Source organism: Eucyclogobius newberryi, unplaced genomic scaffold (genome assembly GCF_026437365.1).
Source record: "Eucyclogobius newberryi isolate DKJ021-1_F unplaced genomic scaffold, fEucNew1.0.hap1 SCAF_7, whole genome shotgun sequence".
In the NCBI taxonomy this organism is placed as follows: domain Eukaryota; kingdom Metazoa; phylum Chordata; class Actinopteri; order Gobiiformes; family Gobiidae; genus Eucyclogobius; species Eucyclogobius newberryi.
This window is the reverse complement of record NW_027316389.1, coordinates 31,157,406-31,175,605: the sequence shown is the minus strand read 5'-3', so window position 1 is coordinate 31,175,605 and position 18,200 is coordinate 31,157,406. Positions and strand designations below refer to the sequence as shown.

General features: G+C 39.4%; 3 protein-coding genes across 6 annotated transcripts in view; 2 read left to right on the top strand and 1 right to left on the bottom strand.

Annotated features, from left to right (window-relative positions):
- LOC140349239 (kelch domain-containing protein 10-like) overlaps window positions 1-1,626 on the top strand; it is a 3,340-nt gene extending 1,714 nt beyond the window's left edge. Inside the window, exons 6-10 of the mRNA XM_072435515.1 lie at window positions 1-65; window positions 140-206; window positions 282-329; window positions 924-1,063; window positions 1,301-1,626. The exon at window positions 1-65 is cut by the window's left edge and continues 20 nt beyond it. Coding sequence (XP_072291616.1) covers window positions 1-65; window positions 140-206; window positions 282-329; window positions 924-1,063; window positions 1,301-1,510 — 530 coding nt within the window. The 3' untranslated portion in view covers window positions 1,511-1,626. The remainder of the gene's footprint in view (window positions 66-139; window positions 207-281; window positions 330-923; window positions 1,064-1,300) is intronic.
- A 957-nt stretch (window positions 1,627-2,583) lies between these two features.
- Window positions 2,584-13,909, bottom strand: LOC140349102 (uncharacterized). Of its 2 annotated transcripts, none has more exons than XM_072435325.1 (20): window positions 13,716-13,909; window positions 12,743-12,874; window positions 12,550-12,662; window positions 12,218-12,332; window positions 12,034-12,150; window positions 11,107-11,178; window positions 9,865-10,004; window positions 9,593-9,784; window positions 6,937-7,030; window positions 6,347-6,488; window positions 6,074-6,257; window positions 5,475-5,574; window positions 5,163-5,275; window positions 5,044-5,075; window positions 3,944-4,056; window positions 3,670-3,815; window positions 3,461-3,555; window positions 3,317-3,395; window positions 3,136-3,244; window positions 2,584-2,905 (listed from the first exon to the last, which is right to left on the bottom strand). In XM_072435325.1, exons 1-20 carry the CDS (start codon window positions 13,819-13,821, stop codon window positions 2,832-2,834), a joined length of 2,268 nt encoding a protein of 755 aa, XP_072291426.1. In that variant the 5' UTR covers window positions 13,822-13,909; the 3' UTR covers window positions 2,584-2,831. The 2 variants fall into 2 exon arrangements, with proteins under 2 accessions (XP_072291426.1, XP_072291427.1); XM_072435326.1 differs by having other exon boundaries at window positions 2,586-2,905; window positions 9,865-10,008; window positions 11,117-11,178; window positions 13,716-13,907.
- Window positions 13,910-15,412: 1,503 nt separating this feature from the next.
- LOC140348587 (zona pellucida sperm-binding protein 4-like) lies at window positions 15,413-17,250 on the top strand. Of its 3 annotated transcripts, none has more exons than XM_072434549.1 (8): window positions 15,413-15,767; window positions 15,840-16,024; window positions 16,102-16,199; window positions 16,272-16,432; window positions 16,505-16,688; window positions 16,759-16,903; window positions 16,978-17,053; window positions 17,152-17,250. In XM_072434549.1, exons 1-8 carry the CDS (start codon window positions 15,623-15,625, stop codon window positions 17,241-17,243), a joined length of 1,086 nt encoding a protein of 361 aa, XP_072290650.1. In that variant the 5' UTR covers window positions 15,413-15,622; the 3' UTR covers window positions 17,244-17,250. The 3 variants fall into 3 exon arrangements, with proteins under 3 accessions (XP_072290650.1, XP_072290649.1, XP_072290648.1); XM_072434548.1 differs by having other exon boundaries at window positions 16,502-16,688; XM_072434547.1 differs by having other exon boundaries at window positions 16,272-16,688.
- The last annotated feature ends 950 nt before the right edge of the window (window positions 17,251-18,200 follow it).

Genomic DNA, 18,200 nt, shown 5'->3' with positions numbered 1-18,200 from the left:
ATGATGCACAGAGGATATACGTTTTGGGTGGAGGGACTTCATGGACATCATACCCTTTGGAGAAGGTAACGGGAATGATCCTTTGAACATGCAATAATAAACAATGACAAAACAATTATCTTTTTTTTTTTTTTTAAAGATTTATGCATATAACTTGGAGACTAATTACTGGGAGGCGATTGCAACGAAGCCCCATGAAAAAATAGGTACGCATCATTGATTAACAGTAAGGCATCGGAACTATAAAGATGAAGTTACATTTGTATTCATTAATACAATAGGGTATCCTGCTGCTCGCCGCTGTCACAGCTGTGTTCAGGTCAAAAATGGTGAGACTTTTATGGTCTATCTCCTATTTTAGATATAAGCCCTTTTTAAAAATGCTATGTCATCAGAAGGATTACAATTCCAACATGGAGGCAACTGGAGATTTTGAATGATCAGGTTAAATTACATCAGATCTAAATGCTAATAGTTTTAAGTCTTGATTATACGTTTTCAGAGTAGCAATGTCAGTTTTTTTGCTTCACCAATTAAAAAAAAAAAATACTATTCCAGCATCCATAATTTTGTTTGAGCTTCACAAGTATAATTTATGGTAAATTGTGTAAAGTATTTGTAGATTAAGTGAAAATATATTGTGGGGTCAACATTTCTCTATGAATTTGTCCTTTTTTTTTAAAAATCATGACTTTGGCATCATCTGAAATGCCAAGTGTCAATAATGTTAAATGCAACTGTGAATGTATTTTTAAAGCAAGCTCTATCACCTTTTTGATTGCTTGTTTATATTTTGTGATATTCTGAGGCTAAATGCATAATCACATTATGTTTCAATTCACATTTGCCTCCTGTTGGTTCCATTCTAGAATTTAGAGTATTTGTTTAGTGTCTTTTCACAAAAAATCTGTTCTTTATTTTAGAGGTTTTTATATGTGGAGGTTATAACGGAGAGATGATCCTGTCTGACCTCTGGAAAATCAACCTGCAAACATTTGAGTGGACCAAGCTCCCTGCGTTAATGCCGGAGCCGGCTTACTTCCACTGTGCAGCAGTGACTCCAGTAAGTGGGGAAATGCTCACAGAACAAATGACTCATTCACCAGCTTTCACAGTAACTATGTCCAGTTTGTCAGTTGTATGCTTTATTCTTAACAAAGTGGAATCTAGCTTTTTATCTGACAATTTAATGCACCGAACTAAAAGCACTCCTTTTGTTTTGGTCGTTCAGAGTCGTGGGTTTCAGACTATTTACTTGAAATGAATGTGAACATACTAATGTTTAACGCCTTTTCTCCAGGCTGGCTGTATGTATGTCCATGGTGGGGTCATCAATATGTCAGGAAACCGAAGGACTAGCTCTTTGTACAAACTGTGGTTGGTGGTGCCGAGCCTGTTGGAACTGACCTGGGAGAAACTGCTGAAAACCTTCCCTCACTTGGCGCAGCTGTCCACTTTGCAGCTGCTGAGCCTGGGCCTGACACACACACTAATCCAGCGGCTCAAATAGATGCACACAGACTGATCAGGTGGGACGGGAAAAGATTTTAAAAGGACCAATATTTTTTTACGTAAACTAATGTATGTGAAAAAAATTCAAACTGATGTCACGATTTGAGGGGGGGGCAGCAATCTATTGATGGCTTTTCTACATGTGGTTTAAGATGATGCTTTTTATACATTTACTTACCAAAATTGGTCATTATAGACAACTTCATTGCATGATTTATAAATGTGTTGTTACTAAGGAGAAAAAAAGCACGTTGCATAGAAAACATGTGGTTATAAACTTGACTAGATGGGACATTCTAAAGTGATCATGCTGTTGTCCGCGATCAGTCAGCGATCAAATTGATGTTCTCGCATTGCTTGTGGAGCTTGGAACGCAGGCATCACTGTGAATTCTGAAGTTGCCTGTTAATGAGGCTTGGAACTAATTTATTATCTTTTATTTGGTGCCTTCTAAATTTACCAAATGTCCAATGGCAAAAAGTGCATCTTAACAGACTTAAATTTAACGTCCGTGTTAAATTGGTTTCTTCAGATGCATTACCTGGTTTTCTGAGCCTATTGTGAATATTCATACCAGGGTTGTTCATAATAATTTCAGTTTTATGTTAAGTACACAGATGTTTTATAGTTATTTATTATCACTGTGTTGTTTTTTTTAAAACGCATTTTATCAATTTGTAGCTGAGTTTGTAATGGATTATCTTTGCTTAATTCATTGTCTTAATATATTTTAGTTTAGCTATTTTTCTAGGTATGAGGTACAATTTAATCAGGTCTGTCATTATGATTGTATCCTTAACAGATTTTGACTGGGCACTGTAAAACTCTTACTGTAGTTTCACAATATGTACATCACCACCTGCCTTGGAAATTTTTTTTATACACTATTCATCTTAACTTTTTTTTTTTTTTTTCATTTTTGTACATGGCTAACGTCCTTGTAATTCATGTCTTTTTGCATCTGCCAAGAGGAAACTGCATGTCACTGAGCTTGGGCTTCGGAGGAATGTTCTCTCAAATGTCCTTGGTTGTAATGTACACGTTCCAAATAAAATTTCAGCAGCCTTTTTTTTTTTTCTTAAAGAATAATGTATTTTGTTCTTACAAGGGGGGGAGATTCAGATGATAAAGAAACAATTAATGCAATTTAGCAATTGGAAAGCAATAACATTAAATTATCTATGCAGTTAAACATTATTTCATAAACAATGACCTATACCCTAAGTAAAAAGATAACTTAATTCCAATTGTAAACATAACTTAAATGTTCTTAACTGTTATATTTCGCTCTTAAAGATTTACTGAGGAAAACCACATATTCAGCAGCCTTTTGGAGAGGGAGCAAAGTAGTACAAAGCCAGTAAGATGAGGTAGACAACAACCAATGCAGTGCCTGAAACGAAAAGGGTGTTGTTCAAGTAGTAATCATTTTATAACACTACAAATGTGCCTACGGAGAAGTTATGTTACTATTAAAATACACTGACCAATTTACAGTGTCTAAAGCGATACTGAATGTTCCATGTTGGTTACAGATCAAAGGTATTCATTGCTTTGGCCTCCAGGCAATACATTTTCTTCCTTGAGACCACAAAATATCTATTCACGATCTAGCACCCTTACCTTGAAAATAATCCGATTTCCCATCCATGAAGATGTAATTAACGACAATGACACTGAAGATGCTGGCCCATAAGTGCAGGTCACTGAATAACAGCACAAAGCCCACATCCTACAAAAAGAAGCCAATTCGAAGTTAAATCTACATAGCACTAATATGGAATGTAAATTGATAAAATCTTACCCAAAAGGCATTGAAGAAGACCAACAGAGGAATCTGTAGCATGCAGACCTGCACAGCAATACAGCTCCCAACCTCTAGACTAAAATGTACACAATTCAGATACAAAAGTTTTGTCACTTTTTGTAAGAAAAATGTAATATTTACCTTAAGCTAATGTTGTTTTGAAGAGCAAATTGAATCCCATTAACAATCTCAGGAATCTCTGGAACCATAGCTAAAACAGTAACTCCAATGAAGTACTGAAAGAAAATACAAGAACCAAATGATAAGATTCTTCCAGTACAATCTACTCAAACTGCACTGCAATCTGGTGCATATACTGATGTTGATATTCATGGGTCAAAAGCAAGTACCTGTGACACGTTGGGCTGGTTGAGTATGGGCTGGATGTGCTCAGTTGCTAAGTCGGCACAAGCAGACATGAGCACTGTCCCCATGATGAGGATGAGCAGAGACCTCCAGCGGGACCAGTGCACCACTGCTCCACTGTGGCCAGATGCTACAGTGACAAATGAGCACATTACAAACATGTCCATGCAATGAAATAGATTTATATGTAGATTGCAGATGATATTGGAACAATACAATCTGACATCCTTTAAATTGCCAAAAGAATAATAGTCATACCTTGTCCTTCTACTACTTGAATGTCGTAAATGTGAGAGTGTGTCTTCAGCGTGAACAATAAGCCGATGATGTAGGCAGCAGGCAAAAGAGCAGACATGGTGTACACCAGAGGCCTAAATATCAGAAGACAACTTTGTCAGTATTTTACCATGCATGTTGTTAAGGTACACTGTCCGTCCAAAAAAAGGTGGCCACTTGGATTCAACAAAGCAAATACAGAAGGTCCTCTCCTCGTCCAGGAGAACTGCTGAGGGTGATGATCTCTTAGCTGCAACACGGTATTTAAACTCAACTGATGCAGTGAGCAGGTTCTCATTTCTGAAACAACCATGTGGAAAGACAAATCCTGTGGTCATGGAAAAGATGTCTGTGTTTGAGAAGGGTCAAATCATTGGCAAAAAGCAGAGAAACATCTAAGGAGAAGCAGAAAGTGTGTTTGGTCTGTGCTGGAGAAGGCTTTGCGCAGTGCCACAGTGAACGTGTGCTGTAATCAAAGTTAAAGGCTGTCTGAAATATTAGAGCATGTGTCCCTTTTTTCTGTGGCAATTTGTTTTTGGACAGGCAGTGTATTAGTAGTCAGGACTTGACATTTGTACAAGACAAGCATCCAAATGCAGGTAGAAACACAGAGAGTGCCGTTCAACAGTCTCTTACGATCTCTATAGCCTATTAAATAGTTATTTAGTCTTCTATCATAGTCATACCTTGTCCTTCTTTCAGTTTTATGCAGCTAAAATCTGGAACAGTCTTCTTGAAGATGTGAGACAGGTTCTACTCTGACAATGTTCAAATCTAAGCTCAAAACAGTTTTGTTTAGCTGTGCATAAAAAAGACTGAAAGGATTTTCTTTGCACTCTTCTCTTTTATGTCTTAAACTCTTTTGTGATTTCTGTCATGTCTTTGTGATTTTAATGCATTTGTTTCCTGCTGTGTGAAGCACTTTGAATTGCCTTGTGTATGAATTGTGCTCTACAAATAAACTTGCCTATCATCATATGTTATTGGAAAAACCTTCATATAGCTGGTGGAAAACTGGTCAAAATAAGAATCCCTCCTAATTGAATAGGACTGCCTGTCTGTATGTTGAGGGATACACTTACTGGACATGGTTGTGAAATAATGTGCCATTGTCCTGTTGAATGGAAATGTGAAGTTAAGCTTCCAATCAGCAAAACATACTTGAATTAAAATACATTCAAATACTGAAATAAGAACCTACCAGGTCATAGTGGCAGTTGTGGCAGACAAATGGGCCACTGTTGTTTGCACTTGAGCATGCATCACACACAAGGTTCCCATAGGCCTTGGAGAAGAGCGTGGGGGTGAAAACACCTGTAATCAACCACAATAGAGAAGAATAGCATAAATATGAGTACTCAAGGCTATATAAAATGAATGAATGACCACTTGTCACTTGCTTAAATCAAATGCTATAGCATGCAGATAGTTTGTTCAAAACAACTGGCAAATCTGTACATTTTAAATGAAAATATATTTTTAATATGTGGGAATATAAGTGGGATTGTCTTGCCGCCAACTGAGATGAAAAGCAACGCCGAGCTGACTCCAGTAGAGCGACTGTTGAATCTTTGTTCACTGTGTTTTAGTCCACCAATTATCATGCAGATGCCCTAAAAGGAAAAGAACAGTCAGAAACATGATATATTCTGAGGGTAGAGAAACTAAAGGGTCAATTTAACAAGAGAATATAAAAAGGTATATGGCCAAATATCAAATCTGCTTTTCTTTGTCCTAATTCACACAGACAAAATATCTCCTCTGATGAAGACCTTGTGTTGAAACACATTGACATAAATAAAGCTATATCAAAAGACACTGTGCCTCGGACCCGCTTATTGTTTTCTATAACATCTTTTGCCATCAACTTAATGAGCATCTGCTTCTTCACATTCACTGAATATTCTTGTGTAAATCCTAGTGATTCAATTTATTAGCATTGCATTGCGCCCAATTTGACACATAAATATACAGTACACCATTTTTTGTGTGAATATAGTTTATAATAGGATTTAATTTTATGAAGAAAAATTGCCTCAAAATTCCACTTGTGCCCTTGGATTCTTAATTCTTGTTTTGAACTGGCTATGGCGTCAGAATATGGATTCTCACCGGGATGAAGAGGATGCATCCCAGCAGTGTGCCGGTCATTGCTGCTTTTACTACTTCTTGTAAACATGGGTTGGCCTCTCTGTGACCTCTCAGAAGGGCTGTGATGTAAAAGGTCAGCTCTGTGATGGAGCCAAACGTGGCATTGACCACGGCGCCAACTGCAAAGTTACTCTGGGCTGAGACACTGTAATGCAAAGTCAGCATAGGTTTTCTTATAAAATGCTCAGTGTGATCAGGTGATTCTTGTGTAATCATTCAAATGTAGAAACATACCTGGCAATGCCCATGCCGATGTAATATGACAATGGTATAATAGAGCTAACTGCTATGGCAAATTTCACATTAGAGTTGGCAAACTGGTTCTCTTTGTCAATGTATCCAATCACTATAGCAACAACTACCAGAGGAAGTAGATCTGTTCATTTTGGTCAAGGTTGATGATAAGAGCATTAAGTTGGAAAATAAAATAAAATTGTGCATAAAAGGCATCACTGTTTTCACAGTTATAGTGACATAAATTCTGCAGGAGGGAGTACAACTAACTCCTTGATCTGGCAAACACTTTAACATGATTAAATATTGTATATTGTAAACTGACTTAAATCACATGTATTGTGTTGCCATCAATATTGTTAATACCAGCTTTGGTCCTGATTAATTAAAACAATGGAAGAAAGCATGAATGTATTAAACCATAATAGTACTTAGTGTGCAGTACTGCAATACAAATAAATAGTTATTATTGCAAGTTATGCAATATCAAATCACAATATACTGTGTATTGCAATATATTGAGTTTGCATTACACATCATATTGGGCTGACCCTATTCTCCAAGCCCTAATTCTCATTGACAAAGGATACTGACAGCAAACACGTTGATTCCATCCACAGTGTATTTGTAGTAATACCAGTTCACAGCATGATAACAGCAGAGTATGGCTTTTGTTTCAACAGTCTGCAGGTCAAAGGTGAAGAATTAAAAGTCCATATTATTACTGATTAATAGTAGAAAAAGCTTCAGTTGTAGTCATCTGGACTCAGTTTGAAAAAATAGACGTTTCGACTCTCATCCAAGAGTCATTGTCAATAAAAGAATTTAGATCGAGAACTCCGATATTAATACTATTCTGTGGTAAGACCCGCCCATTGGGAGGAGCCTTCCTGAAGTAGAAAGAGTTGTTTGTTTCAACAGAAACTCCCCCCTTGTATCTACCGAGCTAGCCTATTCAGAATCTTAATGGCCTATTAGAATCCTCTTTGTCTTTGTGAGACCCTGGCTCAACCACCCTGAGTACCTGATTAGCATCTAAATGTCCTGGTCCTGGTCCTCTACCTTTCCAGGGGTTCAGTAAACCATTATAGATACCAAGAAGATTGAATCTGAGCCCTCCATTTCTGTTTAAAGAAGGTCTTTCTTTTTTAACAAAAATAGCTTCCTTGACTCCTCTTTCAAACCATCTTTTCTCCCTGCTTAAAACCTTCACCTCACCGTCTTCAAACGAGTGATTAGAGGCTTCAAGATGGAGATGCACGGCGCTCTGTGGTCCTGAACTTGTATTTCTTCTGTGCTGATAGAGCCTCTTGTGTAGAGGCTGTTTTGTCTCACCTATGTACCGTTCTTTACAGCTTTCTTCACTGCATTGGATCGAATAAACTACATTGCTCTGTTTTTGAGTCGGCAACTTGTCCTTTGGGTGAACCAGTTTTTGTCTTAAAGTGTTTCTTGGTTTAAAATAAACAGGGACTTCGTGTTGTCTAAAAATTCTCTGCAGTTTTTCCGAGAGGCCAGACACATAAGGGATAGAGACACCCTTCCTTCTCTGTTCAGTTTCCCTTTTGTCCTGCTTCTTGGTTCTCTTCACTCTGTTGAGAGCCCAAGCGGGGTAACCACAGGCTGAGAGGGCATTTCGGACATGTTTTTCCTCTTTCTTCTTGCCCTCTGAGCTGGTGGGCACACCTTGAGCTCTGTGTTGTAAGGTTCTGATCACCCCCAGCTTGTGCTGTAGTGGGTGGTTGGAGACAAAGAGCAGGTACTGGTCCGTGTGTGTAGGTTTCCTATATACTTCTATTTGGAGTTTTCCGTCCTCTCCTCTGATCGTGGAACAATCAAGAAAGGCCAAGCGATTCTCCTTAGCGTCTTCTCTTGTAAACCTAATATGTGGGTCCACCGCATTGATGTGATCAGAGAAGGTTTCCAGCTCTTGTTTCTTGATTGTTACAAAAGTATCATCTACATAGCGGAGCCACAGTTTTGGGGCTATGCCTGAGAATGAGGACAGTGCCTTCTTCTCAAAGTGCTCCATGTACAGGTTGGCCACTATGGGAGAGACGGGCGAGCCCATGGCACAGCCATGAATCTGTCTGTAAAATTGTCCCCGGAATTGAAAGTAAGTGGTGTTCAGACAGATGTCCAACAGTTTACATATGTGTTCAGGTGTCAGTTTGGTCCTTTCCTGTAGGGTGGTGTCTTCCTGCAGTCTGATCCTCACTGCTGCTACTGCATCAGAGGTCGGGATGCAGGTGAACAGGGACACAACATCATATGAAACCATGAGGTCATCTGGGTCCAGTTGGAGATGTTTCACTTTATCCACAAAGTTGTGCGTGTTTTCCACATGATGTTCCGAATTCCCCACAAGCGGAGCCAATATAGTTGTTAAATGCTTGGCCACATTGTAAGTGATGGAATCTGTGCTGCACACTATGGGTCTGAGTGGAACATCCTTTTTGTGTATTTTTGGGAGGCCATAAATGCAAGGCATGGCTTCACCAGGATACAGTCTGTAATACAGAGGCCGGTCTATCACTTCCTCTTTTTCCAGCCTTTGTAAACAGTCTATCACTTTCTTCTTGTAGCCACTGGTCGGATCTCTTTTCAAGCGTGCGTATGTGGTCGTGTCCTCGAGGAGGGTGTGGACTTTGGCTTCGTAATCAGCTGCGTTGAGAATCACAGTGCAACGTCCCTTGTCTGCTGGGAGGATGTTGATGCTATGATCTTTTTCCAGTGCTGAAAGTGCTTTTCTCTCTTCAGAAAAAGAAAGACCTTCTTTAAACAGAAATGGAGGGCTCAGATTCAATCTTCCTGGTATCTATAATGGAATACTGAACCCCTGGAAAGGTAGAGGACCAGGACCAGGACATTTAGATGCTAATCAGGTACTCAGGGTGGTTGAGCCAGGGTCTCACAAAGACAAAGAGGATTCTAATAGCCCATTAAGATTCTGAATAGGCTAGCTCGGTAGATACAAGGGGGGAGTTTCTGTTGAAACAAACAACTCTTTCTACTTCAGGAAGGCTCCTCCCAATGGGCGGGTCTTACCACAGAACAGTATTAATATCGGAGTTCTCGATCTAAATTCTTTTATTGACAATGACTCTTGGATGAGAGTCGAAACGTCTATTTTTTCAAACTGAGTCCAGATGACTACAACTGAAGCTTTTTCTACTATGGAACACGCCTGGACGAATGAGGGATTACACCGACATTACTGATTAATAATTCAAAATGTATCAGTACCTTTTGCCTTGAACAAGAAGAAACATAAACATCCTCAGGAGGTAAGAGCAGGACAACACATAGAGTCCTTGCATTCATTTTAGAAACGGGGATGGTAAAGATAAAACTCCATGAGATGAAGCAGGCCAAGCAGTGGATCACCACCAGCGGAGGGTAACCCAGCAACAGCCAGATGTATGTGGAAACGCGACTCTATGCAAAGAAAGGGGCATTTAATCTCCATTCACAACTCAATCTTCATACTATATAGTGAAGTGCATAGGAGCGTTTACCCAGTATGAAGTCTGCACATGTCCTGGAGGCTCCTGCACTGGGATCTCAGTGGGAGAAGGTAGAAGTAATGCTGAGTCCGTCTCCTCTTTGATGCAGTTACAGTGTGGCACATTTCTACAGCATCTTCTTATAGTATTACCTATCTGGGAAAAGGACATGGTTTTAATAATATTTAATTGTATTATTTACTGTATAGGTTGAGTTCACATGACATCACAACAATCTAAAATCTCTATAGTTTAACATTGAGCTGGAGCAGAATACTATGGTAGAAATTGCTGTTGAACTGTCAGATTGCAGACTTGTCCTGATTTATGGCTCATACCTCTGTAATTACTGGGCCTATCCACATTAAACAAAAACTGGTACATAGTTCAACATCTTCTCTGTCAGCACAAATGAACAAAAGATACATTTATTTTTCCCAATAGCCTCAGAAAGTGGTGCCATTAATCCACCCAAAGAGGGTAATGTTGTCAGTTGAAAGAACTTAAAGACACAAGGTTATTATGACTGGTTTGTGTTTTGTGAAGCAAACAAATAATAATACGGTTCAATGTTTGTGGATTACTATTCGGGATATTTCTTGAAAAACAAAAAAATACTCACATAGAGTTTCCATAGGCATAGATTAAGACATCATCATAGAATAAAACATCGTGAATTCAACATCATCAGCAAAATGAAGATGTGGTTACGTACTGTGACTATAGCTCAATATATTATAACCGCTATAGTACCCAAATAAATAAGTTTTATTTTGATTATTTTTATACTGCATTGTATTTACTAATCATTATACATATGTGGATTTTTCATTGGGATATCTTCAGTAATAAATCCCTCAAGTGTGTATGACATTTGTATAAATGATTACTTTGTTTGGTGGGAACTGTGTATTATTATTTATCATAGTTTTACATGAGTAAAATTGCAGTTTATGAAGATTTTGGAGATTTACAGGAATAACTAGTGGGACCCCTCAATCTATGTCATCAGCATACAACATTCCATCAATTAAGGTTATTGTGTTTTAGTCATCAAGTTATTTGAGCTTTGGACATTTATAGTTATGGAATTTCCTCCACCTCCTCTATGTCACATCTGCTGCGCTGTGTGTCCAACCAGGAAGTAAAATGATAAACTTCGCCAATTTTAAAAAACTGGGCAAGATTTTTCTTTAATTGTTAACTACATTTTAATTAAATGTACAGTCAACCTGTCATACACGCTGAACCCACCCCACAGTACCTGATGAATGGACTTGCCAAATGGCCATAAAAAGTAGCAGGATAACTTGGAACACAGTTTACCTAAAAGTTAAAAAAGAACAAGTGTTCAGTGCCAGTACTTCATTAAAAATTCATTGGATAAAATCATATCTAGAACACAGAACACAAACAGTTCGGCCTATAATGTCGGCGTTCCCCAGGGCTCAATCCTGGGGCCTCTGTTATTCAGCCTGTGCACCAATGACTAGCCAACTGTGTGTTCTGGATGTGATATATAAATGTAAACAGACAACACGATTGTCTATGTACATGGGGGGGAAAGGAAGAAGCAGGAAGAAGGTACATATCTATGAATTGCTTTTTTAATTCCTGTCTGCATAAGAAAAGAAAACTAGAACGTATGCTCTTCACAAAATGAACCTCAAATTCACTGAATCCTGATTTGCGATGTACTATGCCAAATTTTCTGTTCACAAACAAGCTCTAAACGTCCTGGACATGAACCTTGCCGTCATCATCATTGCGGTAATTCAAAATTCTTTAGCCAAACCAGCAATAATCAAATAATCTAGTCGTCCCCCTGAAAAAAGTGCCCTCAGCCAATCTGCTTTGTCAGTACGAGCAGTGCAGTTTTGGAACACGATACCATCTGACATTTGCAATGCTAGTTTTTACACAGAAATTTGAAAGATGCTGTATGTTGAAATTATGGTTACTAGCGAATCAAGCCTGTGACTATGGTTAAAAGAGTAATTTCCCTCTGCTGCTCTTGTTCTGCTCGTCTAATGCTGTACGTGTCTAGTGTAATGCTTGTCCCGTGTCAAGATTGTCCTGTTATTGTTGTTGCCATATATGTTGTCTATTGTTGTGCTCTTGAAGATCTCTGTTCATTGTCCCAGTTCAAATCAAATTATAAATACAAATAAATACACCTACCATAAGAAAACCCAATGATGGTGATAAACATGAGGACGCTAACCAGCAGGTAGACCAGAGACACCCACCAGCCAAAAAGAAACACATAGGCTATATTTCCACCGGTGATAAAATTACCTAACAGAACAGAAAATATTGTCAGACATTAAATCAACACTTTGAATTACATATATTCATACTCTACCTTCACTTGTATAGGGTTTAACAACATTTAATTCCGAGTAGAGCTCCTTTACAACATCAGACCGGACTTCAAAAGGGCGTTCTGTCACGTGGCTCTTCCATTTTCTAAACCCAAACTGTCACAAACCAAAACAGAAACCTCGTAACCATTTACAAAACATTGCATGTACACTGTTTTATGTGTTTAATGGCAATGAATAAAGGTTTGCACAGGTTATTTTCAGGAATTTAATCTAGAAAGACATTGATAAGAGTAGATAAATAAAGATATTTTTTTTCCAAGCCCTAATTTCTGCACATGTATTACATACACACAGGCTTTGCTGCACTTACTCTGTAGTTGTTGACCAGTTTGTTCGCCTCCACTTCATTCTCTACTCGAATTGTTCTTTTACTTTGAGGATCGTCAACACATGTGTAATCATCGCACATGTAATGGCTTTGGCCTGACGGAAAAGTGATAGGGTAAGTAGAAAAAACAGTCTTATTAATGGATAATTGGTACCCACTATATGACTTAACTTACAGGGTTTTGTTGATGGCGGAGAAAGGCAGATGGGGTGGAGGGAAGAAGAAGTGTTGCTCTCGATAGAAGCACAGAATTGGTCGAGGATAGGAGCAGAGTCACATGACACAGGAAGACTGTCCCAAGACTCATCTGCAACACAAAACAATTCCTTCTCATTAGCTTTGTGGATGGAATATATGTATTATCATATTTTATTGTGACTTTTTGCTTATTTTGCGTACAACATCAACACAAAATATGGCTGAAGGTATTTCAACTGATGTCACGTAATGTTATATGTGCAAACAAATAAAAAAAGAGATAATTGTCTATTAGCCGTGAGTTTTATGCCCATTAGACAAAAGCGATTTGTAACCCTAACCCTCACATGTATGACTGCAATCAAGTCATTAGTTCTTTTTCAAGCTTCATTACGTGTGTGTGTGTGTGTGTGTGTGTGTTTGTGTGTGTGTGTATATGTGTGTGTGTGTGTGTGTGTGTGTGTGTGCGTGTGTGTGTTTGTGTGTGTGTGTATATGTGTGTGTGTGTGTATACACATAAATATATTGAATTTGTATAACTATCAAAAAACCATCACTCAGATTTTGAAGTGACCAAGTCTAATTTAAGCGCTTCCACTTTAAAACGTTGCAAAAGAGAGTTTCCTCTTTTCACTTTCCATCACAATGTCACGTTTGTGATGTAAACATATTTTGTTCAAAACTTACAGAAAAATAGATTACGCCCCATATGCTGATAGCCCACATGGAGGAATGTGCAAGTACTCATACACTGGATTGTATAAACACACATAACATAAAAATCAGGCTAATAGGCTGTATTTATTTAAGTAATAATAATACAAATAGGAAGCGTGAAAATCAGCTTACAGCCTTACTATAAATAGTATAATTACTACAAATAGAATAGCCTTACATGGCTATTCTATTTGTTTCAAAATAGTTCAACCTAGAACAGCAGTTGACAGGACAGGCAGCACATGTTTGGACTCTTGCAGTAGGCTCACCATGAGAGTGTTCAGCGGGTCTTCTCCTCCGGCTCCCGGGGCTGGTGCTTGGTTCGGGTGACAGTGACATTTCTGCGTAGAGAAGCCCTCTCCGCTAGCTCTCACTGCTCTAGCCACAGTGCGCCTGTCTGTGCGTCTTTTACGCACGGCTTGTCCGTGAATTAGAGCCGCTAAGAATTATGGGAAATGAAGTTTATGCTCTCAATTTCCATCAATAGCTAGTACACAGTTACAGTCACTTGTTTACCATATTTAGGATATGACTTTTCAGTTCCACATTATGAATAGCCCAGAATAAATTGAAAATAAAATAAAAAACACAATCCATACATCCATAAATAGAACGAACAAACTAAATACATACATACATAGATACATACATAGATCTAACTACATACATAAGATAAGATAAGATATAAGATATTCCTTCATTGTCCACACATGGGGAAATTTCATTGTTGCAACGCAGGTAGATACCGAGGAAAAGGACAGATAACTTATGGGAAGTTTAAAAAACACTCTTAATGGAAGAACTCTTATAAACAAAATTCTTATAAACAAAAACTCCTATATAGACAAAACCTCTCATTTCCTTATAAGGAATGGAGGGGAAAAATAAAGATAAAATAAAATAATAACAGCTAGCTTAAGACAAAATAATACTAATAATAATGGTAAAATAAACACTCTATTTACATCAGTTATATGCACATGAATGTGACATACATACATGCATACAAACACAGAACTAACTACATACATACATACAAATACATATAAATAAATAAATAAAATTATTAGACACACCAAATCTCATTGCAGGGTGCCTAGGAAGACAAATAAAGACAAATCTATACAACTCAGACACAGTCACAATCTGACCAGAAAACGTGATTCTTACGGGTATTGTATGCAAAGGCACATGAGTGCACATGGCCTACTGAAATGTAGGTCAACTTTTTATGCTGCACATAAAACATAGATCCAGGATAAATACTTTAAATAACAATATATTATTTACAGACACTTAGAGTATTTTAGAATATTTACCAAATAGTTTCTGCCTGACATTTGATTTGCCAACAAACTTCTAAATGTCACACTGTCATGTGTAGTGGGACTGACATGACCTGAGTAAACATTCAATGTTATTCTTATCCTTTATCCTTTTTAGTTGCCAGTGAAAAAAGTAATGATTGGCTTAGATTTGACCCAGAGGTTGGGTTGTGAAATGAAGCACCCAGTAGTATATAAATGAGAGAGCATGTATTCATAAAACACTTGGATCGCTTGGTCCAAACTGCAACACCATGACGAGGAGCTGGACAGCTGCTGCTATAGCTGTAACCCTGGTGACATGTTTTGTTGGATTAAAAGCTCAAGAAAGGGCCGAAGGCAAATGGCAACCAGATGCAGCAAAATATTGGAATTCACTAAGCTTAGATGAAAACCCTGCATCTTCACATGTCTTTTCACAATGGAATTCCCAAAGATATGCTGGGACCGCTCAGTGGTCTAGCACCGATTCAGATTACGTTCCACCACCAAATGTCAATCATCAATGGAACCCACCTGTAATTAGACCAGACAAGTCTTCTTCATCACAGAGAACTAAACCTGACATCCAACCTGGCAACCCTGCCAAACTGCCAACCCAAACGGGGAGTCAGTGGTCCAACTCTGGAACCAAGCCTGCCGACCCGCCAACCCAAACGGGGAGTCAGTGGTCCAGCTCCGGAACCAAGCCTGCCAACCTTCCACCTTCACAAACGGGGAGTCAGTGGACAAGTTCTGGAAATCAACCTGCAAATTCTCAAACCTCACAGTCAGGGTATCAGCGGACTAAACCAGGAACCCAGTCAGCGAATCAAATGCCCCAAGAAACATCACACACCTTGAATTGTAATGTTCAAACAGAAGTGCGAGTACCCTGTGGAGCATCCCATATATCTGCTGCTGAATGTGAAGCCATTAATTGCTGTTTTGATGGTCAAAGTTGTTACTTTGGAAGGGCAGGTGAGGGATTTTTATTCATTTTCAAAATACAGTGTAATAGCAGAAAATGAATTGACCTGTTTCATTTCCCAGTGACTGTTCAGTGCACCAAAGATGGCCAGTTCATTGTTGTAGTGTCCAAGGATTCTACCAGTCCAAGACTTGACTTAACGTCATTTTCACTTTTGGGGACTGGACCAGGCTGTACCTATGCTGATTCTAATTATCAATTTGCCATCTATCAATTTCCTGTGACTCAATGTGGTTCTCAAGTCATGGTGAGAACTCTTTTTTTCAAATCACAACACTTGGCTGGTACATATTTAAGATTATTTGTGCATTATGTGTGTTTTAGGAGGATTCTGATGCCATAATTTATGAAAACAGGCTGTTCAGTTCATTCGAAGTTGGTGTGGGGCCTTATGGTTCCATTACCAGGGACAGCCATTTTGAGTAAGTAAGAATTGGCAACTTTGTCTTTACATTGACAACTTCTTGATTCTATTTGCTCATCTTTTCTTTCAGGTTGCTCTTTCAGTGTAAATACACAACCTCTGCTGTTTTACCTGTGGTTGTGGAGGTTGTAAGAGTAGACAATCCCATACGCCCAGTTGCTGCTGTGGGACCAAATAATGTGCAACTCCGGCTGGCTAATGGGCAATGCCAAACAAAGGGTTGCAATGCAGGTAAGATGTCAGGGGTGAATATGAGATTTGTAAACGTATGTATGTCCAAACCATGTGTTTATCTGACAGAAGCTGCTGCCTACACTTCTTATTACACTGAATACCCAGTAACTAAAGTACTGAGAGACCCAGTGTATGTAGAGGTTCAGCTGATGGATAAGACAGATCCTTTACTTGTGCTGAGGCTTGGTCGATGTTGGGTTACAACCAGTCCTAACCCTCACACTCTGCCACAGTGGGATATCTTGATAGATGGGTAAAATTTCCATGTAATTTGATTTGGTAAACATATAAAATGTGTCATGCTAACAGACTTCTTGATTTAGGTGTCCATACAAAGATGATCGCTACTTATCTGCTTTAATTCCCATCGAGCCCTCTGCTGGACTGGACCCATCCCACTACCGACGCTTCGTATTCAAAATGTTTACATTTGTTGACACTAGCACATTATCTCCTCTTTCCCAGCAGGCAAGGAACGCACTAGCCTAAACGTTACCAAGACATTGTCTGTGCATTGCTTGACAAACACTGTTTTCTTTCAGATATACATTCACTGCAGTACAGATATGTGTGGTGCCAAACCAGGACACAACTGTGAACCATCATGCTACAGACGAAGTAAACAATATTTCAGTATGATGAGCTCAACTCATTATTAATGCCAGTTTGTAGATTTCCAGATAAATCCACCCACTCACACTGTTGTTTGTTTACAGGGAGAGATGTTGATGCTCTGGTCCCTGAAAATGCGGAGCCAAAAGCAGTGGGTACTGTTGGACCAATATTGATCAGCAAACCAGATCAATAAATAGATATAGTAAAAGATAAAATAAAAAGCGCATATTGTTTCTGCAAATAAACACTGTACAAGGCAAGTTTATTTGTAGAGCACAATTTGTAGACAAAGTATTTCTAAGTACTTTACAGAATACAAAAAGATGCATTAAAATTACATTGCAAACAAATTTAAATGTTGTATTTGTTATTATCATTGTCAGAGTAGTCCTGACTCTATCCATGTTTAGTCCTGACTCTGGCACCAGCAGGAGGCTGGTCCATGTTTAGTCCTGACTCTGGCACCAGCAGGAGGCTGGTCCATGTTTAGTCCTGACTCTGGCACCAGCAGGAGGCTGGTCCATGTTTAGTCCTGACTCTGGCACCAGCAGGAGGCTGGTCCATGTTTAGTCCTGACTCTGGACTCTGGCACCAGCAGGAGGCTGCTCCATGTTTAGTCCTGACTCTGGCACCAGCAGGAGGCTGGTCCATATTTAGTCCTGACTCTGGCACCAGCAGGAGGCTGGTCCATGTTTAGTCCTGACTCTGGCACCAGCAGGAGGCTGGTCCATGTTTAGTCCTGACTCTGGACTCTGGCACCAGCAGGAGGCCGCTCCATGTTTAGTCCTGACTCTGGCACAAGCAGGAGGCTGCTCCATGTTTAGTCCTGACTCTGGCGCCAGCAGGAGGCCGCTCCATGTTTAGTCCTGACTCTGGCACCAGCAGGAGGCCGCTCCATGTTTAGTCCTGACTCTGGGCACCAGCAGGAGGCCGGTCCATGTTTAGTCCTGACTCTGGCACCAGCAGGAGGCCGGTCCATGTTTAGTCCTGACTCTGGCACCAGCAGGAGGCTGGTCCATGTTTAGTCCTGACTCTGGCACCAGCAGGAGGCTGGTCCATGTTTAGTCCTGACTCTGGCACCAGCAGGAGGCTGGTCCATGTTTAGTCCTGACTCTGGCACCAGCAGGAGGCTGGTCCATGTTTAGTCCTG